At 38.5% G+C, this 27,993-nt stretch overlaps 1 protein-coding gene across 2 annotated transcripts; it reads left to right on the forward strand.

Moving 5' to 3' along the window:
- The first annotated feature begins 6 nt into the window (after positions 1 to 6).
- Positions 7 to 27,990, forward strand: SFXN1 (sideroflexin 1). Of its 2 annotated transcripts, XM_082490036.1 has the most exons (12): positions 7 to 50; positions 757 to 858; positions 12,576 to 12,750; positions 13,394 to 13,564; positions 16,307 to 16,405; positions 17,499 to 17,574; positions 18,638 to 18,723; positions 19,930 to 20,057; positions 20,605 to 20,654; positions 25,854 to 25,903; positions 26,558 to 26,605; positions 27,888 to 27,990. In XM_082490036.1, the coding sequence occupies exons 3-12, from the start codon at positions 12,587 to 12,589 to the stop codon at positions 27,982 to 27,984; spliced, it is 969 nt and encodes a 322-aa protein (XP_082346162.1). In that variant the 5' UTR covers positions 7 to 50; positions 757 to 858; positions 12,576 to 12,586; the 3' UTR covers positions 27,985 to 27,990. The 2 variants fall into 2 exon arrangements, with proteins under 2 accessions (XP_082346162.1, XP_082346161.1); XM_082490035.1 differs by lacking the exon at positions 27,888 to 27,990 and having other exon boundaries at positions 26,558 to 27,729.
- Positions 27,991 to 27,993: the final 3 nt, after the last annotated feature.

The raw sequence follows: 27,993 nt of genomic DNA on the forward strand, positions 1-27,993 counted from the left end.
CCGGGCGGCGGGGCGAGGGCAGGCGCGGAGCCGACAGCGCGGCGGCCGCGGTGAGTAGCGAGACCGGGGCCGGGGCCGGGGCGTCCCCGCGGGGCTGGGCCGCGGGCAGGGGAGGGGGCGGAGGAGCCAGCGCCAGTCACCCCCAGCGCCACCCTGGTGCCCTCCGCAGGGGCCCGGCCCCGCGTGTCACCCCGGTCTCCTTCACAAGGGGGCCCAGCCCCATCTGCCTCCCCGGTGCCCTCCGCAGGGGCCCGGCCCCGTGTGTCACCCCTGGCCGTCCCCCACGGGCCCAGCCCCGCGTGTCACTCACGTCCCCTCCACGGGGGCCCGGACCCGTCTGTCACCTCTGTTACCCCTGCAGGGGCCGTGATCGGCTAGTCAGCCCATCCCCTCCACAGGGGACCAGCCCGGTGTGTCACCCTTGTCCCCTCCACAGGGGACCAGATCTGCATGTCACCCCTGTCCCCTCCATAGGGGCCCAGGCCCATGTGTCACCTCATCTCCTTCATAAGGTCCCAACCCCACATGTCACCCCATCCCTTCTGTGGGAGCAGAGTTGGTGTCCCAGTGGGCCCCCCCTGCCCCCAGGGAGGTCCTGCCTGGCCACCCACGGTGCCAGACCGCTGGCTGAGGGCTGCCACCCCCCTTCCTTCCCACCTTCCAAAATCACACATTGCAGTTCCCTGCTTCCCCACCCGCTCCCTAAATGTCCCCCTGGCCACCACTTGTCCCCTGAGCGTGGGCTGTCTGTCGCAGGGTGGTGTGTGACAGCGACACAGATCCCGGGCCTGCAGAAAACAAGCGTCCCTGCTGGGGGACAGTCTTTTCCAGGGAAGGAACACGACGGATAACGTGGAGGTCAGACACCTGGTAGCCAGAGGCAGAGATTTTAATTATGTGTATTGATTATTTTTTTTTTATTTATTGAATTACAAATAATTTATTGTGATTATAATGGGTGTTGGGAGACTGGGGGGTCGGGGGGGTGGGGGGTGGGAAATGAAGACTGGCTTTGTACCAATGTGCAATTGAAAAATGACCTGTATGGGTCCTGTCAGAAAAAGATACATGAAATAGTGAAAAACTACAGAAGAGGGCCATGAACGTACCTGGGTAGAGCTAGGTAATCCTGCTTCAGTTTATGGAGGAGGCAAAAAATGAGGAGCAGAGACAAGCTTGCAACGATCAGGACTGAAATAAGAGCTTGCACTAACCCTTTCTAGCAAAGCAGCTTTATTTTTCTTAAGGAAGAGACGAGGTGAACATGTGACGTGTCTCTGCAATACACCTCATGCGATGGGAGAAGCTGAGCTGGCTGCAGCAACCTCTAACATCTGGAGGTAGCTTTAATGCAGAATGATGAAATCTCTCGTCAAGTTACACGCCAAAGATGGCTGCTGTTTTGAGGAGAGAGCCCCAGCAGCAGGCTCTATCCATTTAACACAGACTGCTGCGTTTGTTGCTAGGCTACAAAGCGGGACGTACATTTATAAGCAAAAAAAAAAAAAAGTATCTTGTAGTGTTGCCATGATTTGCCTTCTCCAGCGTTCAACTTGGTTTTATGTTTGCAGTAGGAAAAATCATAGTGCAAAGATTTTTTTTCCTTGTGATTTAGGTAGATATTTACTGGTAGAAGCTGCTTTGGAGAAGGAAAACTTGGCAAGTGGCTTTGTTAACATTTGGTGTGAGTACATTGCATCATACTCCTCCCAGTCATCAGCAGTGCTGCTTCTTTCAAACTGTGGTTGCAAACGTAGTGCAAATAGAGTAATACCATTGCTTAATGACCCCCAGAACTCTGATATGTGCTTTTTTGCCATCACACAAAAGTGCTTTCTTCCCCTAAAAATCTATTAGTGGTCCTCATTTGAACTAATTATACTGGCATGGTTGACATCCCTGGAGAATGCATTACATTCTTGTCTTTGCCAGAGGAACTAAAATATGGGTAGTAGCTGTGTTTGCCTTTCCGCTGTTGCTTTGCCAATGTGTATTACTTTTAAAGTAGAATAGGTGATCTTTTACTGATCAGAAGGTAGTTAATTTTCTGTCTGTTCTCCTAAGCCAACATAGCAGCTGTTGTGGTGGGCATTGCTCCTGGAAAAGAAAAATCTGAGTTTGTTCAGGCACAGGAGCCTTCAAAAGGGCTAATGTGTTATTGGAGGAATAAAGAAGCCTAACGGGATCCCTAAATATTTCTCTATCAAAGCAGCATGGGAAACACTTCAAAAGAGCTCAGCTCTGCAAAAACAAACAAGGGGCCAGGGGCACTTTTGTTTATAAACATGTCAGAGGAAGAAGAGAAGCTGTTCCTCTCCCCATTTTATAGCAGCAGGTACTTTTCTCAACCTAAAGATTTTTTAATCCACATCTCGTTTCCCAAAACAGGGCATTGACAGCTGGACATCAGACTGTTAGGGAAGAATTTGAAGAATGGAGACCTAAGGGCCTAAGTGTGTCAAGTCTTTTTTTTTTTTTCTCTCTCCCAGTGAATCTGCACATGAAACATTTTCAGCAACACCTGGCTCTAACTTTTGAACTATTTCTATTCTATAGGATTCTGGTAAGAAAGAGGTACTGCTGTTACCTTTTATTTTCACTGGGTTTTCTGGGAAACGCTTCACTCTCATTTTTCAAAAAAGGAATTGTTAGTTGCCTCTAGGAGATTTTGTGAATCACGATCTGACCTGAGCACCTTTACATCACCTAAAGTTAGGGGTCTAAGTCCTGGTAAAGGACACTGTACAAGTTACACCATTCTTTCAGCATTTGTGTTGGCTAGTTTACTCACGTGCCCTCCTGTATGCAGGCTGGTTTGAATTCTCTTTGAAGCTAAAGCACCCAGCACATCCCATGCTTTGTGACAGAGGGTTGCAGGTTGCAGTTTGGGAGTCAGGCACCAAGAAGTGAGATGTCGCAATGTTTGTTATCACAATTATATCTGCACTGCTTTTGGACGTAGACTTGTCCTTAGTCTTCTCCCTCCCCCAGCTTAGTTTTTGCTGACTTTCTGAAATTGCATGCAAGAGAGGTGAAAGGCCATTTTCATTAATAGACTCTACTTCTCTAGGGGAAGGTGCAGGCGGCTATTATCTGGACTCCAGCCTCCATAAAAGCAAAACAACAACAGAAAATTCTGTATACAGAATGAAGTGGTAGCCTATCCAGTACCCACTCTAAGGATGTTTGCAGAAGGATCCTCACTCAAGAGGATTCAGGCTTTTCTGCCTGTTGAGGAAAGCACACTTCTGGGGTAGTTCCTCAGGCAAGTTTCTTTCCCAAATATTTTTTCTGACAATATTGCACTCCTGGCAAGCTAAGCTGTCCGCATCTCTCAAGAAATGGATATTTTACCATCAGGGATGTTTCTTGACTCAGAACAGTGACTATAGCTTTAAAAATGTGTATTTAGACCAGATATGGAGAATTGGCTTCACAGTTATACCATCAAGAAATTTATTTTTGTGTCTCTCTATTCCCAGTTTTAGCTTAGGTACTGGAAAAATTAATCACATACCTGACAAAGTTTCTTCATTGTGGAGTGGATTTTTTCAAGACTTGGGTTAAAATACAAGGTGTCAGTAACATAAGACAATACAAATGGTTCCAAGGAAGGCAGCAAAGCTACTTTTCATCATTAGAAATTGAGTGGTATGTTACTGTCTGAAATAAATTAAATAGTCATTGCTACTCTTTTGGCTATTGCTTTGGTTTGAAAAGTGGTTATATGACCTTCAACGTGATGTTTAAAATGTGAACTTTGAAAAGGAACAGCAGAGAGTTGAACTCCCGACAACTCCTGAATCTGCATTTTGTAGAATTGCTGCAACTGCTGTTGTTAACCTTTAAACAAGGTTTGAAGTCTACTATCGCTGGTTCTGTGGCAAATCTAAACCCAGCCTTTGTACTAAAACTGTTGATCAGACTTTGTGCTGTTTTTTATGTAATTGAGAGTGGCCTCTCTTAAAAAAAAAAAACTTATTCCTAAGCCCTCTTTTTCCCTCCAGTTAATGTTAGTGTTAAACATTATTAGATCGTGAACTGGCAGATGATTCTGTCTGATCAGAGAGGGCAAGAGATTTGGGTGTGTTTGGTACTGGGGCTTCTGGCTCAGTCCAATGCCGCTTTCTGGTTTGAAGTACAAGATGAAAAAGATAGTCAAAGAATTATTGATTTAAAATAAGGATTTTCGTAGAAGGTTATTAAAAATATGGAGTTTAGAGTTTCTCTTCATATAAACAAAGACCTTGGTTTTAGCCAGTTTTAGCCACAGTGGGTTCCACTGTGCTTTTTAGTTTGTTTTTATTTTTTGATTACTAGGGCTGGGAGAGCGTTGGAGAGAGATGAGGAGGCAGCAGCAGGGATATTTGGAGAGAGTGAGGCTGGCAGTGAAATTAGCTTTAAAGCACTTGGGAAGTGCAGTCTCACACAGTGGTGTCCTCTCTGATCTGCTATCTGTATCAGCACATATAATTGCCTCCGGCCCACAGAACCATGTCTTCAGCTCAACTTTTGTGCCAAGTACATGGCAAGCTGTGGCCATTTCTTTAGCTTGACAGTCATATGTTTATGAAAAACTTTATGAACACATGATTGCAGTTATGATTCGGAAAATATGCCTTGGTTTATAGCTGCAGTGTGAAACACATGGATAGTCAATCCTCTGTGTCAGTGCTGGGGAGCTAAACAGTGCCAAAAAATGTTCCTGGTCACGGGAACATGGTCCCCCGTATTGTTAACTTGCTGGAGCTCAGTGAAGAGCAGTTTTGCCCATGACAGCTGATGCTAACCCAGACAATCAGGCAGCCCAAGAGAGGATTTAGCTGCTGTTCTCCATGGGCAGTTTGGATACAGCCACCCTAGTTTTGAAACTGAAAGGGTTTAAGAATATGAACATGTGAGAGAGCATAGTCTGTTCTTTATTACTGGTTTAATTTACTAGTGTGGACTATTACCAGCTTCAGGGTATGCACGTACAAGTGGTTCTATTAAATATTTTTCTAATTGATCTGTTGTTTAAAACACAGAAAATATGTATTATTTCTTTCCTTACTGCATATTTTCCATGATAGACGTTAACTGTTTCCGTTATGATGTTGTCTTTTATCCTTTTCAGTACTGCTGATCCTCCTGTGTGAACATGACCTCAAAGTGACATTTCAGTATGGATTATTACAGTAACTTACGTGTTTGTAAAATTAATGTCGTTTCCCAAATCTTCTGTTAATGTGGTTATTTGAGAAAGAGAGTTGTTTCAAGATCAGGTTGGGTAATTTTGCTGCTTGTATTTCCACCTTAAAAGTTAAGGCGCTGTTGATTCAAAGTTGTGTCCTGTTTCACAGGTGGTCTCCCCTCTGTTGGTACTTAGTGAATAGCAATAGTTGTGGGAACAACAAATTCAGATGCTTATATATAAGCAGTTGTGTTAGGTAGTTGTTGAAATTTGCCTTCATTAGCTTACTGTAACAAAGCAAACATTTTTATCTTTGTTCTAGAGGATTTGTGCAGTTACTTTCCAGTCCCTTTGCAAACTTTCTACTTATCTCAGGGTTCAGGTGGATTTATTTTAATTTGATTTAACCCAAAAGTCCTTTGTTTTTTCTTTACACAATTTTATTATGGATATATGGATAATGAGAACTTAAATCTTGGCACACTTAATGTATATAGAGAATTACATCACTGAAGGTGGTGGAGTTACATCCTTGACAAAGCTTTGTAGTTAAAATAATAATTAAATCCTAAATAGTTTTATTACAGTGCTTTTGTTATTGAGTATTTGAATGGATTATGCAAACAGCAGCACCCCTCTAAAATTGTATGTGAAAATTAAGGTGACGAGTTGGTGAAATACTGTTGCAGCAGCTTAAATTGAGGGTGTTGTACTTATTTCTTGTAGTTTTACAGTCTCACTGCTTAAATAGAAAATAAATTTTTTAAAAAGCCATATCGTTTATGATGATGACTGCATGGCGGTTGGATAATATATTGATGAAACCATTTTTATGCATAGTCACAATTTTTACTTTACAGTTGGATGTTTTGTTTTTATAAGAGGATCCCTTCAAACTGCATAGGCATTTTATTGGCTTATGGTTTTGCTTTAGAGGATTTATTTCCCTTTTCAGCATTTACTAACAGGGGCTGATAAGTCATGAGTAGCATCATACAGTCTGTTTAATACAGGAGGTGGGGCTTTTATTCTAAAAATATTTTGCTGGAAGACTTGTAATTTTTCAAGACAGAAATTCACTGGTTCACTTAGACAGGCACCATTGTGTCTTGATCTATGACTCAGGTTCCCGAGACTGGCAAACTCAGTGACCTTTTCTACTTCACTGGAAGTTTTATGTGTCTCCAATTTGTATTATTCCAGTGTCTGAACTTTTTACGCTCCCTTGTATGTGTGACATCTGTTCCTTCTCTGTGGGCACTGGTGGTCTCTCCCTGCCCAGAGTCTTCATGGTTTTTTATTTTAAACTTAACTAGAACAGCATTGTTTCTACCTATATTCTTAAAGTGCAAGTCAATTATGTCAATCGCATCATTTAGAAGAAAATGGAAGCAGTTTTACTTTGTGCTGGCAACCGGAGTGGTTGTGTGTTATCTTTGGGGTGCTTTTACCCTGTTAGCATGTGTTATGGCCACCCTGGCTACTCTCTTACCCCTACTACTTCAATCATGTTAGCGCTTTCTACCATCATACTTTTTTTTTTTGCTATGTAGGCACACAAGGACTGGGAGTTTTTCCTGTTTACAGCAAGTTAAGTCTCTCTTGCACCCATTTTCTTGGTCTGTATTGTCAACTTTCAATCTCTTGACTCTGGCAAGCCGAAACGTTCAAAATCATCTATGCTTTATGTTTCTCGTTCATTGTCTTCCCTGCAGATTTAAGGCTAGGCTTCAAGATTTGCATTACGCCTGGCTCCTCCTGCATCTGCAGATCCTGAACTTGAGCAAAATAGTAACCCAAGGTGATCACTGGTTAGTCTGTTGAAGGAGCATGGGAGTGCTGACCTTTTGTGCTCAGACCTTCTACTGTGCCAGTTCAACATACTAACCCAGGAGACTGAGCTGGCCTCTCTTCTTTCTGCTGCATTAGTTTTCTGCTAGGGTAGTAAGTTATATGGTTCAAGGAGCACCAGAGCGGGGACAAAGTAGACCAGGTGGGGAGGGGATAAAGATAGGACGTGGAAGTGGTAAGCCTTCTATTTTCTGTAAATTCACTTTCACTGGGGTAGGCTAAATGAAATGGAGTGGAACAATACTAAATTGAACAATGAACCATCTGCAGCAAAGGCAGATCCTTATTGTTTAGATTTCTTATTACTAAAGGACTTGGTTTTGTGGACAAGAGGTATCATAAGTATATAGAAACAATTCACACACAACCGAGTAGTGTATATGCTAATCACAGTGAAAAGAAAGAATAGAGCTTCTGTTTATGGACCGCTGTATTAAGCATTCATTAGACAGCTTTAAACAGATTAACATAAGCTATCCTAAGTAGTTTTTAATCTTTCTTAATGAAACTGATATTTTAATTATAAAAATATTGAAACTTGGACTTGCCTACAAATAATATACCAATAGGGAAGCATTCATAGAACAACTTACCATCCCTAATGTACAGATATTTTTCTTTTTTTTTTTTGTGGAAAAGAATTTTTGAATAAATGAGTTCACCCTGCTTTCATAGTGTACTGCTTTGCAAAACCAGCAGTTACCATTTTAGACTAGAAAATGGTTTGTTTTTTCACAATATATCACTGTTCATGGGAGGGTGTCTTTAATGATAGAATACTAAGAAAGAGAAGGGAAACCTAAGGAGCATCTCGTATTCAGACGTTCTGCATGAGAACTCTCTTCTCCGTATCTGTCCTGAGTCTTTTTTCCTTTCCACGATTTGTGTTCATTCTGCAACATGCCTGGTGAGAAACGTATCACATGAAAATAATTCTACTAATCCACAGGTGTCTCTGCATTGTGGTGTTCTAAACTGTTGTGTGACTGTGCAAGTACTTAAAGCAAACAGAAATGTGGAATAAAAGGACAAGAATGAGGGATGAATTCTCTGCTTCTTGCTTTTCCATCTCTTGTTGTTACTTTTGTGAAATAATAACTTCTGTCTTGCTGTGTCAGCAGTACTTAAGGCACAGGTTCATAGTCAGGAGGTCTAGGTTCTGCCCTCATTTCTGACTTCACCTGCGGTCTTGAGCCAAGTTATGTTATTTAATGGTCTGTCTCTTTTACCAGTGTGTGTGAAGAAGGATGCTCCTTAACAGTGCTGAAAAGCTGCTAACAGCTGTAAATGTCTTTGGACTAAACTGCAAAAAGTAGTGTTAGATTTTACTGGTCTAATGTCAGTTATGTAAAATTATGATACAACTAACCTCATGCTTCAAGGTTAGCTTAGTAAATGATATATTGCTACACACCTTATTTTCTTGAAGTTTATAAGGTTTATTGTTTCACTGTAGGGAAATCCTGTCTCAGCATATAGTAAAGACTTTAAAAAAAGCTGTCATACAATAATGAACTTAACAGTGAGGGAAATGGGAGTGGAGGGACAGGGAAAAGATTAGTTTCCCATACGGCACCACATTTATTAGCCTTCTAGTATCCTGGGAAGCTTTAGGACCTTCCCTAACTGGATAGTGAAATTTTAACAGGGTAGTGGAATCATGACTACATTTACTGTAAGTTGGAGCAGCAATGCTGATGCTCCTGTATACTTGCTTTATGCTTCCTTATTTGAGTTAATTACTGCAAATTTTAATACATGAATAAGCCTTTGGAACAGTACATTTTTCTTGAGGTCTCTTGTACCAAAGAAAAACTGAAGGCCACTAGGGAAAAAATGACATAGTGTGAAAGAGCAAGAAAGTGTATTCAATAGGTCTGATCTAATAATACTAAATACATTTATCAATGTTTATTTTAATCATTGAAACACGTATTTGGCAGCTATTTCTATGCAGTAGTGGATCACCTCCTTAACAGGTAAAACACTGTAGAGTGAATAGCTTTTAAATATTCATGACATTCACCAAATACATTCGGCATATTCTTCTGTTGCCCCTCACAATACCATACCATTTTAATGTATTAAATTAAAATTATGTAAATTATGTAAATAGCTCATATTCCATGAAATATACACCTCATGGGAAAGAAGATGCTGTGCTACAGGAATCTTTGTTGTACCCGGAGGTTCAGAGCTGCTGGCTGGGGTCAGTGCCGGTGGAACAGAGCCCTTTAACTCTTGACAGAAAGGGATAAATCCATCTCTGTGTGCTCATTTCTCAGTAAGGTCATAAGAAGGTCTTAATTTTTGTTAGTGGAAACTGGCTTTATTTCATTATTTGTTCTGGTTTCACATCTTAATACAGAAAGAGCACTGCATTGGATGGAGAGAGTTGCAGAAAACCCTGGCCTTGTGAATTCAGATGATCACATGTTTTTAACAGTATAATTTTATGGGGATATTTCAGTATATTTTCCTTTATCCAAGCATTCAGAATGATTTATGCTTTTGTCAAATAGCTGGGGAGGTGTTAATTGTTGTAATAAAAGCTCTGAGAATTTATATTGATCTGGGAGTCTTGGAAACAACCTTGCACATGATGACTCGGAGAAGAAACTGCGAATTTTAAACTTGTCTTGAAAGGATTAATTGAGCATTTAAGATCTTAATACAGTTTATCAGGAAAAAAGCAAAAGCAATCCGAATGGTATCCTACCAGCAGCCTGTCAATTTATGATTATCCAGAATTTAGCAATATCTGTAGAAACAGTTTGGTTTTACACAGTTGATGTCTACACTTCAAAGGCAAACAGCTCTACTTTGCCATACAACTCTGGGTTTCTCCTAATGTCAGGAACACTTAGAGAGCAGGACACAGAAATATCTGTGTAGTTACCATTTTTGTGTGATTTAGCTTGTGTAAAATTCAATAATAAGGTCTGCTCTATAGAATTGGAGACTATTTATTCAAGGAAGAGCTTGCAGCTGGTGGAAAACAGAGGTCTGTCTTATTTAATGCTTTTGGTTTTCTACTATTCTATTGCTAATAATACATGCTAAACATAAAAATAATACATAAACATCCTAAATGCTTTCTTTTGTTTTTCCATTTGATGAAAAAAACCTCCTTGGGTTTTTGATAGAAACCGATTATTTAATTTAAAGATGTTTTGCATAATTACCAGTAAATGTACGAAAGGAAGGACGTTGTTATGGAGTGGCACCAAATTAGGATTTTCTACTAGATTTTTAACAAACATATTTAGCAATACTAGCTGAGATATGACATTTTCATCATTCAGCTGTTAATCCTGCTGTGATTGTGAAGGACGCTTTTATTATATTTAATCCATCCTGGGATCTCAAAGTTTGGTGTACTAGCAGTAGGTTACTTTGCTTTCTTCGTTACCACGTGCTGAGTAGAATGTACTTGCCAAATGCTCTTTAAACATTGCTTATCTTAATTTATAATGCAGTTATTCTGCATTCTTGCTACCTTATCTTTACAGCTTTACAATCGTGTCTGGTGCACAGCGCCATTGTGCTTATGCATACGCAGTTTCTATTGGTGCGATGAGCACATGTAACACTGGGAAGAATTTGAGCAATCTGAACATCATCAGCAGTTCTTCCTGGCAGATGATGTATCAGAAAATCAAATGTTGCCTGTAGTGGGTGTATGGTACACCATAGAAAATATGTGGCCACTAGGCTTTAATTATAATTAAATCACAATAATAACAACAACCACAAAAGTCCTAAGTAAAAGTCATGCTTGTGCTATTACATAAGCATAAAAATGCTAAGGCTGGGTACGTGCAGGGAAGACAGTCTTCTCCCTGAATAATTCCCACTCTATCAAGTGGTTCAAGGCAGAACAATTTTTATGTAGTCCTTATTCTCCTTACAAGGTTGATTTCATGGTTCAGATGAGGGATGTTAGAAAGGTTTATAATCTTGTACAACTGAGGTGATGTAGCTCCCTTTCAAGAACAGATGATTCTATGTGTTTTCTTTTTTTTCTCTTTTTTTTTTTTTTGCTAGAAATGTTGTTCTATAGTGTCTTCTAAATTAGTTAGTGTCTTCTAATTAGTTTGTTCCTCCTTACTGTTTCATAAAGCTGCTGATTTAGGGCTGTTCATGATAGACAGGGAGACTTTAGCCTTTATTTTTGTAGAAGTTTACTTTTCCAAAGGCTTCCAAGTTTTTCCACTTGAGGTAGAGGAGAAGAGTCATAATTACATTTGAAAGGTGGACAATAGCTTCTTCAGATTTCATGAACAGTCTCTTCTTTTTTCCCATGAAGTTCACATTTTTTTATGATGGAGACACTTTACAGGATTAGTTAGTTTCTTTTTGTGATTTTTTTTTTCTTTTCTACATCATGTAAGTTTCATAAAATTGTCTCAGACATCTTCATGGTGTTCTTGAGTTAAGAAGAAAATACTCTCCAGTGGCAGCTTACACTGTATGTATAATTTGTCCTCATAATTATGATGTTTTTCTTATTAAAACAGATAAAGTGCTATGTGATATCATTGGTATTTTTATAGATCCAATTTACTTCAGCCATTTGAATTACAAGCATTATTTGGAGGATGGCTTTTTTTTTTAAGTGGCTATTGAATATGTTTCAGAAATTTCTCTTAAGGAAGTTAAAGTTCATATAGTTTGTGCTATGCAGGGACTGTCCTTCTTTCATTAGATGTTGAAGTAAACTTAGTCACCCTGAAGTAATTTTTAATTTTCTGGCCTTTAGGCTCCATAAATGCACAACTATGTTAGTTCAGTGCCCTTCATTGTAGTTCTCTAACCATCTTTGAAGTATCATTAGGAGATCTGGTCGTGCGTTCATAATGTGGGAAATTGTTGCATTATATAATCTTTGGTTTGTTAAAACATGGACTTAGAGAAACAACATTGTTAAAAGAAATTGTTGGGTTTGTGTTCCTAATTTTTGTTTTGTTTTGCTGTGCCAGAGAAGTTAACTGGATTTTATTAAATATTTCTTCTGTCACTGCACTTTATAGCAGCTCTTCAGGCATCTCTTGAAATACTTGATTTCTCCTTCCCTTTAAGACAATATTTTCAGCAAACACTAATTCATTATTGAAATAAAGCATACTTCTGATTAGTCTATTGTTATCTAATACAGCTGCTTATTAATAAATTTCTATACTTCCTTTGCATCTGCCTCTTCCTTGGATACTTGTACATGTATATGATATACCTCTACCTCATAATCAGATACTCATACTCCTACAAAGATGTAATGTATAAATGTCTTGGGGAAACAGGCATAGAAACATTTCTGCAGACATTTAACTAAGTTTTTGCTTTTTTACTTGTATCAATACCAACCTCATTAAAACCCGTGATGGTCTCTGACATCTTTAAAGCTCAGTTCTGCAAGTTGTGCAGTGGTTTTTCACTGTTTTTTTTTTTTATTGTAAGCATAACCACTTTTTGTCTTGCAGGTTATAGAGACATGAAATCAGAGGAATTCTGAATTGCAAATTTTCCCATTTTTTGGTTTTTTTTCCCCCAGAGGTTTTGAAGATGTCAGCAGATATACCATTAAATATTAATATCAAGGAGCCCCGATGGGATCAAAGCACTTTTGTTGGACGAGCCAGTCACTTCTTTACTGTAACAGACCCTCGGAATATTTTGTTATCTGATGCCCAGCTGGAAAATGCAAGAAAAATTGTGCATGATTACAGGTATGGCATTGATCACTTTTACTGCTGGCCCAAAAAAGTCCATGTAAGTGATCCATGCATGGTTACATATTTAAAAGGAAATACTTGAGACACTGTGTTCATTGAACCACTCTTTCTTATTTTAAAGCTTGATGCATTTTTTTTTTTAAACAAAATTGTTCATGAATGGGGAAATGATGTCATCTGAGAACCCCTATTAAGTATGCTGAAATGCAGAAGTGTCTAATTCTGAAAACGGTTAATATGACAACAGGGTTTAAAACTTCCTCTTATGTGTAATACTGTTTGGAGCAACTACTTTCTTAAATACTTGCAAAGTGAATTTACAAAGTTTTAAGATACTGACTCCACAGATTTTAGCTCTACAGTTCAGCTCTAAAATCTAGTACAGGTTTGAGTAAATAGAAATTTGATGCTGGATATATCGACTCAGCCAACATAACCATTCCTGGGAGTTTTGATTCTTTTTATTTCATCAGTCCATTTAAAAGCTGAAGATCTACAAGCTAACTATGAGGCTAGGTTAACTTAGTATGAACATCCCAAAATCCTCTGATGACACATTTGTCACTTGAGGTTGCAGCATTTTGTAACACTTGTGCTTTTTGCTGTTGTCTTGTTTTGTTTTTTAACTTTTTCCAAGACAAGGTATCGTGGCACCTGGCTTGACAGAAGATGACTTGTGGAGAGCAAAATATATCTATGATTCAGCGTTTCACCCAGACACTGGTGAAAAGATGGTCTTGATTGGCCGAATGTCGGCTCAGGTACCCATGAACATGACTATCACAGGTTGTATGATGACCTTTTATAGGTAAGTGATGGCAATAACATAAAACATTTGCTTACAGATTAGATAAGTGAAAATCAATGTTATTGTCAAAAGAGTATTTTAGAAGATTTTATAATAAATATTTTAAAATGTAACATTTTGCTTCCTTTTCTCTTCTCTCTCTGCATTCCCTCACACTGATTAGTGGTTTCCTTTAGAAGTAGTGATGAGATAGCCCCTCTCCTTCACCATCCCACTTTTCCTTAAACTGGGAAAGTTGAATGTTCCAAAATCCCATCCTTGTAGGAGAGCTGTGTGGAGGACAAAGAGGAGGAGATACTTGGGAATTTCTAACCTTAGAGATCTGGCGTGTAGGATGTTCTGTCTGCCAAGTGAGTACTCGGTGTGCTTCAGTCTAGCCGTCATCGAGTTTCTCCAACTCCTGGTTGATCCTTCCATTTCCTCAATAGTTCTTGAATCACCAGTACAGTGAAGTCCACAGCAGAAGCTGATATCATCTGTTAGCAGACTCCATGTTAGAAATGGTTTTGTGACACAACGCTTTGTTAGCAAGAACTGGTGGGAGGTTCAGAGGAAATAATATTTTGATGCTGAGATTTTAGATTCTTGACTCACACTCCAGAAAGGCACAGCCATTTTGGATGGTGCATATATACCTGTGCGTTTAAAAAACAATTGAGAATATGAATAAAACCATCAGTACAGCCGTCCATTCACAATTACCGCTTCCTCTTAACTTGTTATTCTTTTATGCATGTGCTGTTGTTATCTATAATACTTAGAGCAGCTATAAACCTTTTCTTTGCACTAGTGGTAGAGATGCTTAGATTCAAAATGACATGGTTTATTAGCCTGGAAGACATTGGTTTATTTGGACCAAACCCTCAGTAGTTCAAACAGGATTGTGTAGAAGTCCTTGGATGATGCAGTGTAGCCTCCATCTTACTGCATGTCACAGTGTGCTGGTTATTGCTGGCCAATGGAAGAAGCAAATTCCTCATTATACATATGAGGGCTCTTAGGCATGCAACACGGCAATGTGAGTCATGCCTGAACTTTATAGCAGGCCTGACATCCTCTACAGGGCAGCAGCAAGGAAACAGGAAAAAGCGGGTCAGGAAAAAAAGTTGCACCTGCACAGGAAGAATGGAGGAAGAACAGCAGTAGTGACAGAAAAAATCCATCTAGTTTAGCACTGATACTTTGGCATCTCATTGAGATACTGGAAACCCGAGGGAACAAGAATGCACTTTCAAATCTCCCAAATATTTCTTCTTTTTTTTTTCAATTCAAAGGAATAATGTATCTTCAGATTTCATATTTTCAGAAATATTTTCATATTTCAGAACCAAAGCCTCATGATAGACACACACCTTCTACTCTAGCATCTCCTCTTTGCTTTCCCGCCTGTTACAGAAATTGGTACAACTACTGCTTCTTCTTTAGCACTCTTGATTTCCATATCAGCCCTCCAATGAGAACCACATTCCTGTTACCATTACTGCCTCTGTTATTAAATAATTTAATTAAGTATAAGCTTTAAAGTCCTATGAAAAGTTATGTTAATGGTCAGGACGTGGTTTTCAGTAGCAACTGTTATTTTTGGTGGCCTGCTTCACCTGACTGAAATTCTGGTGGAGGGAAATCTTCAGTGGTGTCTCCACTGGGGACAGAGTTTGTGGTCGGAGTACACAAAGAAACACTTTTCCCCTGGTGTACTCTCTGAACCTCCAACTGCTTGTGGATCAGGAACTTCCTGATCCAGAGGTAGTGTTTTATTTAATGGCCCTTAGTGGATTTCTTTTTATGTGTTTGTCCTGTTTAGATATACTAATAGTTTGAGACCAAAAGCATTCATCCCTCCACAAGACAGCCCATACATTGTGAAACAAATTGACTGTCACTTTTGTTACTTATCAGCATCACCGTTTGTTAAATAATTCTAGCTGCAGTTTGACAGGGACCACATTAGCTTCTTAAATAGGGACTTTGCAACTTGTACAGAATATATTTTTTTTCACTGCCCCCCACCTGAGCTCACGAGTTAGCACCTTTTTGTCCTAAGGCATCTGCACACTGGCACTGACATAGGTTATGAGGATTCCTTGACTCCCTGGAGCTCTTTTTTTTTTTTTTTCCCTTTTGATACTGGCCATCTGGTTCATGCTGTACTGAACCAGATTAATTTCGGTGTTGTACCTGTACTACTTAAACACGCAGATATTTTCATGAAAGTAGTTCTTCATTTTGGAGTTAAGTGTCTTTTTACCTGGTTCTACATATGGCTGAATGTTTTAATGTCACAGAGATTTATTAAAACAATGACATCATATCAGCTTTTTGATGACTGAGAAGACAAAACCCGTCTCCTAAAATCCACCTCTCAATTACTTATGGAGCTTCCAAAGAGAACTAGCAGACTGTAAAGGAATAATAACCCTGGAAAACTGTTCTAGAAATGAGAGATTTTCATGTTTCTCTGTGTATTTATAGAAAGGTTTGCTGTAATGCTTTTGTTATTACAACAAACCTTTGTCCCAAGTGAACCTTGCTATGTAATTACAATGCTTTTAAATTCTATTCTTAGAAGTAGCTTGTACTTTCATTATTAAGACAGTAGCTCATTGACTGTATTGTTTCATTCAGATAAATATGAATAAATCTGCATGATTACTCCTTGCACTGTCTTTTCTTGCATTGCCATAATTTTTCTGTGCTGTTGATTGCTGTATTTTTAAAATAATAATTATTTCTTTTTTCAAGAACGACACCAGCCGTGGTTTTCTGGCAGTGGATTAACCAGTCCTTCAATGCTATAGTAAATTACACGAACAGGAGCGGTGATGCCCCAATTACTGTCAGGTCAGACACTGAGCCAGATACTTCTGATGTGTTTATAAGTTGCTCTCTGATGTACCGGAACATGGTTGGGATTTAAAGTTTGAGGTGATAGAGTTGTTTTCATCTATGCTTATTATTAATTTGATATGCGCAGACGAGAAGTCTGAGAATGGTGCAGGCGAGAACTCCATTTCTTCGTTAAAGATAAGCCTAAGCACCCTAATCATAAGAACTCAACAGCGTAGGATTTAATGGAAGTCTGTGTTGCATTGCTCGTCAACCATTTGAAAGTGCCTCATCAGTTTGGTGTTATACCAGGATATTTCTTAAGTTGATATTTTGTGTGGACCTTCAGGTGTCTTTCTGCGTCCACTTCTTCAGTGTGCCCTGCAGTACAGCACACACCACACTGTGTGCTTATTTACAAAGAGAGGACCCTTCAAGGAACTGATCTGCACAGTACTTGTCTCTACTTGAAGGCAAAGAGAGAAATTACATAGATGCAGAACGGTAGAAATCATGAATAGGAGACTGGAATTGCAGTGCTCGACTTCCTGTTTTTGAGGCTGGCTTGCTTGTAGATGTCTGGGAGAAAGCAGTGGGTTTGAGGATGTAAGGACAGCTCCTAGCTGGGAAGTATGCAAAGCATGATTTAAGGCAGTTTGGGTTGAATTTAAGTGTTTGCAGTATAGCTGGTCTGCATGAATGGACTTTGGTACAGTTGAATTTAATCACTATTTTAGACATGGCCTTAGAAATCCAAACTGATTTTATTAGTTCAAGCAATTAGGCAATTAAATATAGAACTAAATCGTTCAAGGTGTTCATTCAGACACATGAGAAAATGCTGAACAGATAGCAGTGCAGAACCAGCAGAACCTCATTCAATATTAAAATGTTGATTGCATATGATTTTTACAGCTAGTGAAAGAAAAGTGTTTCATTAGTGTCCCATTTGAATCTTCCATCCACATCTTATTGCAGCGTCACAGAAATGTTTACCTCTTAACTTCGGGGGGGGAGGGCATAACTACATGAGTAAAATTTAATTATTTTTTAAAGTGACATAAATGTAGTTGTTGTGCATGTGCAAATGCCTGTATTTTTGTTTTAGCCAGCTGGGAACAGCCTATGTTTCTGCTACCACGGGTGCTGTCGCAACAGCTTTAGGACTTAATGCACTAACAAAGGTATTGCTTCTATTTCTTTCCATTCTTAACTAGACTTTGGAGTTCTGTGAGATGTTAATGGCTCGTTTCTCCTCCTGTGTATCTGTGTCCTGTTACAGACAACTCCCGTATGGAGTTGTAATGGCCATTGGCAGTTCCCTTCTTTAGATCCCCACCTTATTTTTGCCCCATGGAGATGTATTTCAAACAGTCTGTCCTCCTTACATGTATATCAAAGAGCCTTGTGTTTTGTTAATACAAACTGTATTTAGTTAAGTTGCCTTTTTTTGCAGTTTCTTTTTTACATGTCAAAGTATCTAATAGCATTTGAAAGTTAATTGGAGTGGATGGGTAATTACAACAATGTGGACTCATTATCCCATAAACTGTATAGGTATGTTTTTAAGGTGCAGTATCACTTCTGCAAACGTGGACGCCTACTCTAGACTGGATGAAGAACTTGTAAGGAGGTGCTGCTTGTAATTGCAGAACACTCAAATTCTTTAAACAAGTGCACAACACAATCAAGAAAAAAAATGGTCCTTTACAAAAAAAAAAAACCACCAGCAACAAAGTATTTTGTACCCCTCCGCTTATGCTTTATGTACTGGGAGTGTTATAGCATTGACAAGTTATTTGAGAGATTATTCTAAGCAGAGTAATTCAAATTAGACAAGACATTGACTAGATGAATAGCCTCCATAGTCAGTGCCCTTAGATGCGAAGCAGCTGGTGTGGATGCTGCTGGGTGTCACCTTGCCAGTGGAGGCAGTGAATTTAAGGTCTGTTTAGTGTTGCTGTTGGGCTGACAGGCATGCTCAGAGGCTGACACTTCTCTGCAATGATGCTACTAAATTAAGATTGTTTTTGCCCATCTCCTGCCACTGCTTACTCTGAGAGAAGATTTGTGACTTAAGCTGTGTTTGTTATTATACCTCTGCCCCAGCAGTGAGTTTTCACTGAATTTTAATTTAAAGGAAATGAGTCTGGTCTGTCATTAGCGCATGAAGCATTTTAATGACCTTTGGGAAAGAAAATTATTATGTAATTCTTTTTCTTTTTTCCCCCTCTCTGTTTTTTACAGCATGTTTCACCTCTTATAGGACGGTTTGTTCCTTTTGCTGCTGTTGCTGCTGCTAACTGCATTAATATTCCGCTAATGAGACAAAGGTAGGAGAAAGAACAAAGATCACTCATTCTAGAAGAAAGGATGTTATTGAGTTTTTAGATCAGCAAGTTACTAAATAAAGCACATTATATATCTTTAGCTTGGTTCAGAACCTTGCAAAAACCTCATGCATGATCTTGTTTTGATTGATTGATTGTGACAGGTATAAAATAGAACATACTCATTCTCCTCAAATAAATATCAATAGGGCTCTTCGGTCTTAAATCTCCAAACCTAAGTACTGGTCCTTCAAGACTTGATCACATGGACCCTTTAAATACAAACTCTACTTTGGAAAAATACAGTCATTTCAAAAATGGTGTTTCAAATCCCACATACAGAAGTTAGTCATAGAAGTCAGGCTCTGCAGTTCTGTTTAATCATCTGAGATTACAAAAATATGCACTTTCTCAGAAACAAAATTTCATACATGTTCTTATTTGACTAGGACTAAGAATAGAAGGGGGAAAAACAAATGAAAATCATTGTCTTATAAACACAACGTTTGGGGAAAAAAAGGGAATATTTAAAGTTTATATTCACAAGAGGTTCCATCTACGGTAGTATTTTATCTTTTATAAAAGATAGGCAGTCCTCAGTATATCTGCCCTTCTGTCTGCTTCTCCCTTTCCTAGAAGTTCTTCCCAGTATGTGAGTTTAACACCTGATCCTGCACTTGAATAATACATTACAGAAATGTAGTTTGCTTTGTGCATACTCATATACTTTCAAATATGTTCTTAGTGGTTGAAATTATAACTTAGACTAGAATGCCAGAGGGGAATTTTCACAAAGACTTTTAGTTTTAGTTCAGTGAAACTAATCTTCCTGTGTTGTCTGTCAGAAAGGACAGACTACTTCCAGAACATTCTATTTTTCTGAATTGCTCTTTGAAGGAGCCTCTCCCTTCTGTGGACTACAGAAATAACGTGTCTCCTTTCGTCCTCCTTGAGCACGTGTCCAGGCTCAAGCAGAAGATTGCTGTTACAAATATTCAGCTGTTTACTTTTCCGCATATTTTTCCCCAGATCTTTCTCTGCCTTTTGAAATTTTTGTGCCAAAGAGTGTTACAAACAGGCTAGCTTAGAAAACAAAATAAAAAACATGATTCTTGTAACTGACAATTTTAAGGGGAGAATGATAAAGTGACAAAAAAGGTGAATGGATGCATGTCAGTCACTGCTTTATTTTTGCCCCTTATTCGACAGGGAACTCAAGTTTGGAATCCCCGTCACGGATGAGAATGGAAATAGACTGGGTGAATCAACAAAAGCAGCTCAGCAGGCAATTACCCAGGTGGTTATATCAAGGATTCTTATGGCTGCACCTGGCATGGGTAAGAATAACTGCAGTCACGTGCAGCTCCTGATTATCAGTTCCTAATGTGAGAGAGAGAGATTAAATTCTATATAAATAATTTTTCTCAGAGGCCAAATTATCTTACAGTTATGCGGGCAGTATTTACATTTATGTTAAGAAGTTCCACAGAGAAATGTACATTTCTTGCTGTGAAAGCATCCAGTGTGTTACACTGAAGTGCAGCAGAAAAGCTCCTGGGATGCTTTTGCAGAAGAGAGACAGTAAAGGAATGGTAGCAAGTTCTGCTTGAGTGGAATTAGTTTAGTGAAGAGTAGGCGCTCTGACCAGTGCCAAGTTACTCAGCTCAGGTTTAGTTACGTGTGAAATTAGAAATTTGACTTACTGAGAGAATTTACCCCTGTAAATACCAATCCAGTATCTTGAATTGCCAGTATGAAATAAAAGCTCAGTTAATGACAAATGGCTGTGAAGTTTGTATTATGGTATTAGTTCATCTTAACATAAACTTAAAACAAAGTGCCTTTTTCTCTAATGTTAAGGCTTTTTTTTTTCCTCATTTGCAGCAATTCCTCCCTTCATAATGAATACACTGGAAAAGAGAGCCTTTTTAAAGGTTAGTCTTAGATAATATATGTATATACATTTCATATTGTAAGTTAATATTTTCATGAGTTTAAAATACTTTCTGAGTCTTCATATTTGCCTCCCAAACTCTGGGAGAACATCACTGCAGAGCTCACTTTACAGCTGCCGCTTTCTTTATGCCTTTCTTAGACAGAGATAGCTTGGTTCTTTTCTTACATCACAGTGTAAAATAACATTAATAAATTATGATTTTTTTGTTGTTATTTTTATAATTGTTCTTATAATGCAGAGTTCCTCCTCATTAATAAACCTTCCTTGTACTGAGACTTGGAATACAGTCTGTTAGAGAAAAATTGATAATTTTAATAATGCTTTTTTCTCAAGATATCAATAAGGAGGCTTTGCTTAGCTGCTGTAGTAGCAATTTGACTTTGGAAACAGCAATGATGGTAAAAATCTTTTGAAAATGATCCTTTAAAATTTACCGGATGAGCAAGTGCAGGAGAACCATAGAATGGGCATGCTTCATCAAAGAGTACATATTTGCTATATTCTGTCTGTGCTAAAGTAAGTAGTGTGAACTCAAACACGTAGTGTTAGTAAATACATAAATTAAATCAACAGTATGTACTCTGTGTGCATGAGAGGGTAAAGAAGAGTAATGAAATTAATTACAAGGTTGTCTAACACAAGAGAAATGATTTTCAGGTAGGGAACTATAACTTCTTTACCAGGAAAGGGAGTTTCATCTTCGCCAGTTGGTATCACTGATTTACTTACTTGTGTAGCTCCAGGCAAAGTCTCTGCCTGTGAAACACAGCAGATAAGCTGGGAACAACAGCCTAAGAAAATCTGTCTGCTTCCTGTTAGGAAAATAAAAAGCATGGTCTGAGTCTCCAGACCCTCCCTTGGAAAAGTGGTTTGGGTGGGGACTGGGAAGACAAGCGGAGGAAGTTGCCTGGTTTTGTCTAAGATAAAGCTTTCTAAAATATTTAAATTCTATTTCTTGTTTTTTCTGCCCTTCATTTTTCTAGTGCAGAGTTAAATTACCTGGTTACATACATTATTTGAAAGTGCTTCTGTATTAGTATATAAATGATGCATTGGGAAGAGGTCCCTATTGTCTTCCAATCTTAAAAACTTTTTTTACTAAAGTGCTTTGCTTTTTTCCTTCCCTTGTTAACAGGAAACACTATTGCGCTGAATGTAAAAATGGGAAATGTGACGTTTGAGTTTTAGAGTGGAAGTCAGTGTATGCTGCTTATATCTCTTAAAGAAGTGAGACTGCAGTGCCTCCAAATAAACTGTCTGCAGTATGAAGAGCCCTATACTGATTTGGCTAATTCTTAATTGCTGATGCCTTTTGACCAATACCCTGTTTGCAGAATAGCTTTAAGCAGATTGTGATACTGTTTTGTTCTTGATAATGTATTACTTGGAACATAAACTCTTGTTTATTAAAAAAAATCATAAATTTAGAGCAAATATGATTTTATATGTATTTGACATGAGAGAAATCACAAATGCTATTAACTCAACTGGCAAATACATGACATTTGGAAGAAGTTGCAGCAATTCTCAGGGTTTGGAGACAAATATCTATTGTTTTTGTGTGGTATAATCAATGTAAGGGTGTTGTGAATTTTTCAGATCAGCAAAAAAGAGCGATATCTTCAGTGACTACTCAGTGGTCTTTGATACCATCATGACCGTTTATGTTCACCTGTTCCTCCCCCTCAGCCTCAAAGACTGTGAGTTCAGGTGAAACACTGCTCTGCAGGTAGTCAGTGGTAACACATGGTAGAGATTAGTATTAAAACCATTAAGGAATGAGCTGCATTTTTAACCAGCAGCTTCTGCATGTTCTCTTGAGGTTTCAGAAGCACCATCCCATTTGCAGTGCTCCAACACCGTCCACACAGTGCTTTACTAACTCATTTTTCTTAGCCTTTGCTTTGCACACCATCACTCTTGAAAATAATTCTTGTACGCTTGCCAAAACCAATTAAGCAACACACAGGGCTAGAAAATAGTCAAATGGTTGTGAAATACTGAGGACAATAGAATGATGTTCTGCAGTAAAATAGAGAGAAAGAGATACTTCTGGAATGCTGGCCTTGGTGATAGCAGGCTATCATCCGCTGATGAGTAAAATAAGATGTATATGATATTCCCCCCCAATGTTCTGACATTGTTTTGCACGAGGGCATTTTGGTGGTAATATTAGTATGAGTTAACAATATTCACAAAAGTTATGGCTAGAAAATGACTCAAGAATGTTTTTAGAACACAAGCACATACTTGCTGCTTCTAAAATAATCTAATTATTGCTTGACTTAAAAAAATATTTTTTCATATACGTACAAGTGCTTTTGCTATAGGTTTCAGCAGTGGCTTTGGCTGCCTTTTCTGCAATTACGCAGTGTAGTAGTTCATGATTGGGCTTGTATGTCTGCATTCGATATCTCTGCTGACATACACTTGACTAGCTCTGTGGAGAACCAAGCTGTTTTATCTGCTACAGCAGAAGGATCCATAAACAACTTTGCTCTGAGGCACAGCATTTATAGATTTATTTTAATTCCAGGTAACCTTTCTCCTAAGGAAATAAAGTGTTTTTTTCCATAGAAATGTCTGAAAATTCCAGTCAACACTGAAGTTTTAATTTATATTACTGCTCTTACAACTTCAGCTACTGTTTCTCTCGTGTTCTACGTATTGTATTAGCATTTAAGTTGATTCCAGAAATTTCCTTGTATATCCTTAAAACAAGCTCCTTGAGGTCTCTTAGTCTGGAACTAAAATATGTATGTATTCAAAACTGTTACAAAACCAGAACAGAGAGCCTTATTTTTTTAAAGCATCATTCTTATGCCTTGGAGTCCTCCATGCATTCCTAATTTAACTGTTGTTTTGTTTATTCATTTTTTTGAAAACAGGCATAGCTAGCCTGGGAAAACTGACAGATTTTGAGATCCAACAATGAAAAGGAAGCAATTAGAAAAAAGCTGATTCTCCTTATGGCTTTTGTGTGCTTAATTATCATTTCTCCATTTCCTGTGTTTGCACTAACCACTAAAGACGCCATAAAGACATCTGGAAGTTAAATCCTAATTCATCGGGACCTGCTTTCCTCCGGAGTTAAATGATAGATCTCTGACACAGTAAATTCTTCTGCTGTCTTGTATGTCTCCATTTTATCTCTTTGTAGGGATGTACAACCTGCATTTGAGTGTTTCTTTTATTGTTTTACGTTGTTTCCTGGGCAACTCCAGTTCCTAATATTGACCTCCCGGTGTTAAGAGTTTTACCTCACCATCTTTCTTGATTAGTGCAGCCTGGTAACATTCTTGAAAAATAAAGGCTGTTACTCAGATCAAGTACCTTGGCAAAAAATATTCTATCATATGAAATAGGTGCTGTTTATACAGTCTGTACTGATAAACATGTCTCTCAGATTAACGGCCAACTCAGATAAAGGCATACAACCATCAATTACTCTCATGATACCCTCCAACAGTCTTTTCAGTTATAAAATCTTAGTTGGGGCTTTTCCATTACATATCTTGGGTCCCACACCCACACTGCAATGCGTAGCATCCCGCTCCCTTAATTCTCTTCAGATACAGGAGTCATTTGCAGTAGAGTTTGACTTGTGTTCCCAAATACAAGTAATATTTACCAATCCCTTCCACTGTCAGGCACACCAGCTCTTGTCACGAACTCTCCCAATGTATAAAATTTAAAGCCTTTTGAATCAACTTAGCTAAGAGTCAAAAGAAGGTGTGTTTAGTGGAATGCCAGAACAGCAAAGCACTGCTGTGTTCACTCTTTATCCTTCTTGCTATTGCTGTCTTTTTCCGTTTGTTAATTGTTGTTTCAGGCGATTGATGAATTGCGGTTCTTCCCTGCACTCATTTCTGGATTACAGATTGACTCCAGGAAAAAAAAAAAAGAAAAGAGAAGCAATCTTCTATGTTATTTCTTCTCCCTCAGGCTCTGGAGAAAGTTTAATCTACACAAGCTTGTTTTCCATGTTTCTTACGCTGCTGTGACCTTTCTTAGCACCAAGCTTTGTCCTACTGAGCTTTCTAAATTTCTTTTTATTGTTTCTACTCTCAAATACTGCCAGTCTTTCATTCACCAGTTTCCCTTCTAACTTCTACATCTTGAGAAACGCTTCTTGCAGAAAAACATCGTCTTTGTTGAAAGCATCATCCACTGTAACGTGATTTTTAACTCATTGGCTGTTTTGTTTTAAAAATCAACTTCCTGTTAGCATAGCAGTTGTGTATGTCCTGCATATTGGAGACACTGATTTTATTGTAGCAATAGAAGGCCATTGCAGCGATGTTGTTTAAACAGGTCTGGTTTTATTTCATTAGTAATTAATTTCACCTAAAATTCTAACATGGGGGGAGTGGATTCCTAAATAATTTAAGCTATCGTATTTCTTGGCATATGTTCAAATTCTGCAGAAGTTACAGTAATGAGAAATATGCTAAAACTGCGTTCATAGGTTATGCGTTGCTTTCTCAGCTTTGTATCCACACTTCTTCCAGCCTTATTTCCTTTTATTAAAGGTGAACTCTTGCAGAACTGGAGGGCACTAGACAGTGCTACAGGGGCATTTTCCTACACATCAAAGCAAATCATAAGACAGGAGAAAGGGCTAAGAGAGGCACTTACGTTTTTCCTTGACACCTCCCTTACTTATGGTTGGTGGCTGCTGTTGCTCACAAAGTAAACCTCCAGTTGCGAGTTAAAACCATTTGATGTCGCTGGAGAGATAGGAGCCTGTAACCAGCCCTAGCTCTTCTTAGGGATGCCTGCACAAAATTCACTATGCCCTTAGGAGGTGTGGTAGAACCTCTTAAAACTTTGGCTGTGTGGCTAGCTGCTGAGGGCTTATGTCACTCAAATGGCCCAGACTCAGGACCAGATTGTAAGTAAAACAGTCAACCACCTGTTATAGTTTCTAAAGGACACTTACTCAAGACAACAGTCTACACTGAGATCACTGGGAATTTTCTTACTACTTTTCAAAGGGATTGGGGCTCTCAAGTTGGAGCTCAGCTTTAGGGTATGCTGATAATCTTTTAGCCTTCATAGTGTCCAAGAGTCTGTTAGGTGCAATCTGTCTCTTACAATACAAGAATTCCAGGAAGGTGGGAAGAGGGGGAAAGAAAAGATACCATACTCACTGTGTGTCATTTATTTTTAACAGAGATTTCCTTGGATGAGTGCTCCCATTCAAGTTGGATTAGTTGGATTCTGGTAAGTGATATCTTTAGGTCGTATCTGCTATTGTAAGAGATACTTGTAGGTTTTTTGGAGGAAGTAGCAATATTACCACTTTGTTTAAAGAAAAAAGTTGAGAGAGTCAATGAGGCTACTGCAGTTACTTCACTTCCATATCTGTAACTGATAATACTATATTAAAAAAAAAGCGCTTTTAGTAACAAAGAAGCTGCCAAGAAAAGCAGAGGGAGGGAGAAAGAAAGGGATTGGCAAAAAAAGGCATGTAGCAACTTGATTAGAAAAGATGCTTTGGCTGCTACCTCCATAAACAATAATTGGAATCTAATCCTGTACGTTGATGAATTCTTGAAACATTTGGTTAATGGAGAGTTTCATTTGCTATTGTCTAGTGCTTTATGTTGTAATGCACACCAATGCAAAACACTGAAAGGGCATCAAATGATAATTTTATACACATTTGTAAGCATGGTATTGATGCATTTAGTGCTACATAGTAGGTAAATGATTTCATAAGGTACAATGCAGTGAGAAACAAAGGTTACATAGCACTTCATGGAACTTTACCTCACTGTATACAAAAAAAAAACTTTCTGCCTAGAAGACCATGCCTAAGGGCTTTGAATTCTTTTAGCACCCTAAATATTGTAAACCCATTTTTGTCTCCTCTAGTCTTGTGTTTGCGACACCACTGTGTTGTGCACTGTTTCCTCAGAAAAGGTACGTATTCCTGTTATGTTATTCTTACTTTAATGTTACACTCCCAGATGCATGCAAGCTACTGCGAAAAGACAGAAACAAGTGGTCATTGCTTCTTAGAGCATACAGTTGTAATTCCCATATAACAAGCACGATAAACATGAGAATATTCAGAAAAGCAATAACTATGTTACTCATCAGTAATATACAATAGTTGAATTGGGCTCATTTGTTTAGAAGCTCCTAGCAGCTTGAGATGCAGCTACATAGAAATAGTGAACAAGAGGTTTGGGTGAGTAGTCGCACCATGCTAGTTCAAGCTGAGAAGTTTGAGCTTGGTAATACAGAGTTAGGAATCACTGGAATGATTCATAAAAAGGCTAATGTCCAATATATTTATGTCCAATAACATTATGGCTTCATTAAATACAGTCAGAGCCCATTTTATTTTCAGCTGGAAACTCCTTTGGTTATACAGAACAGCACTTGACTATGCATGCTTATTTCTAATTTGATTTATTTTTCATCAATATACAAGTAGATCAATACTGTAAACTGTCTTAGAAACAATATTCTTTATAGCTTAAATCATAATGAAACCTGGATGGGTTACATAAAAATAAAGTTAGCTCAATTAGCAGTATGTAGTATGAACGGGGTCTTAAATTCAAGTAAGCCATCCCTATTATATTAGTGGTTGTCTAAACTTGACAGGCTGCCAAATGTAGCTTAAACAATGCAAGCTGGAGCCGAATCCATTAAATCCATTAAAATATTGAGCAACTTGAGTAGCTTTTGACTTCCAGGAAACAATACCCAATTCTTAGCTGATGCAATTTTATACGTTTTTTTGAGTACAACAAAGCATTCGTGACACCATCTGTTTCCCTGCCTGACATAGAATAGAGAATGGTGGTAAGCGTCACTAGGCTACCTGGAGATGACTTCGCAAACCAGCATTGCAAGAGTGCTACAGTTCTTTATTTTAGCCAAGGCTCTCCATTTCATAGAAGGATAAAACTTTAAACGGTATTTAAGAAATTGCAGCTGTTAAGCTCCAGGTCATTTTAATTCCTACCGTCATGGTAGTACAAACAGCTACTTCTTGACTCATTAGACTTATTGCCTTTTAAGCAGGGATTCGTTTGCCCTTGGTCTGTGAGCATGATCCCTTCATAAGAAGTTAAAAAAAAGAATAAAAACTCTTTTCACAATGCAGGAAGTTTAACCAGATGCATCGTCCATCTTATCTTACATTCAAGTGCTTGTTATATATAACCATTTTACTGTTTCTTTTGCTTAGTTCTATGTCTGTAACACGCTTGGAGCCAGAACTGCAAGCCAAGATCCGAGAGAACAGCCCTGATCTAGAACGTGTATACTTTAATAAAGGATTATAATTCATGGAG

Source organism: Vanellus vanellus, assembly GCF_965231255.1.
Source record: "Vanellus vanellus genome assembly, chromosome: 13".
NCBI lineage: Eukaryota > Metazoa > Chordata > Aves > Charadriiformes > Charadriidae > Vanellus > Vanellus vanellus.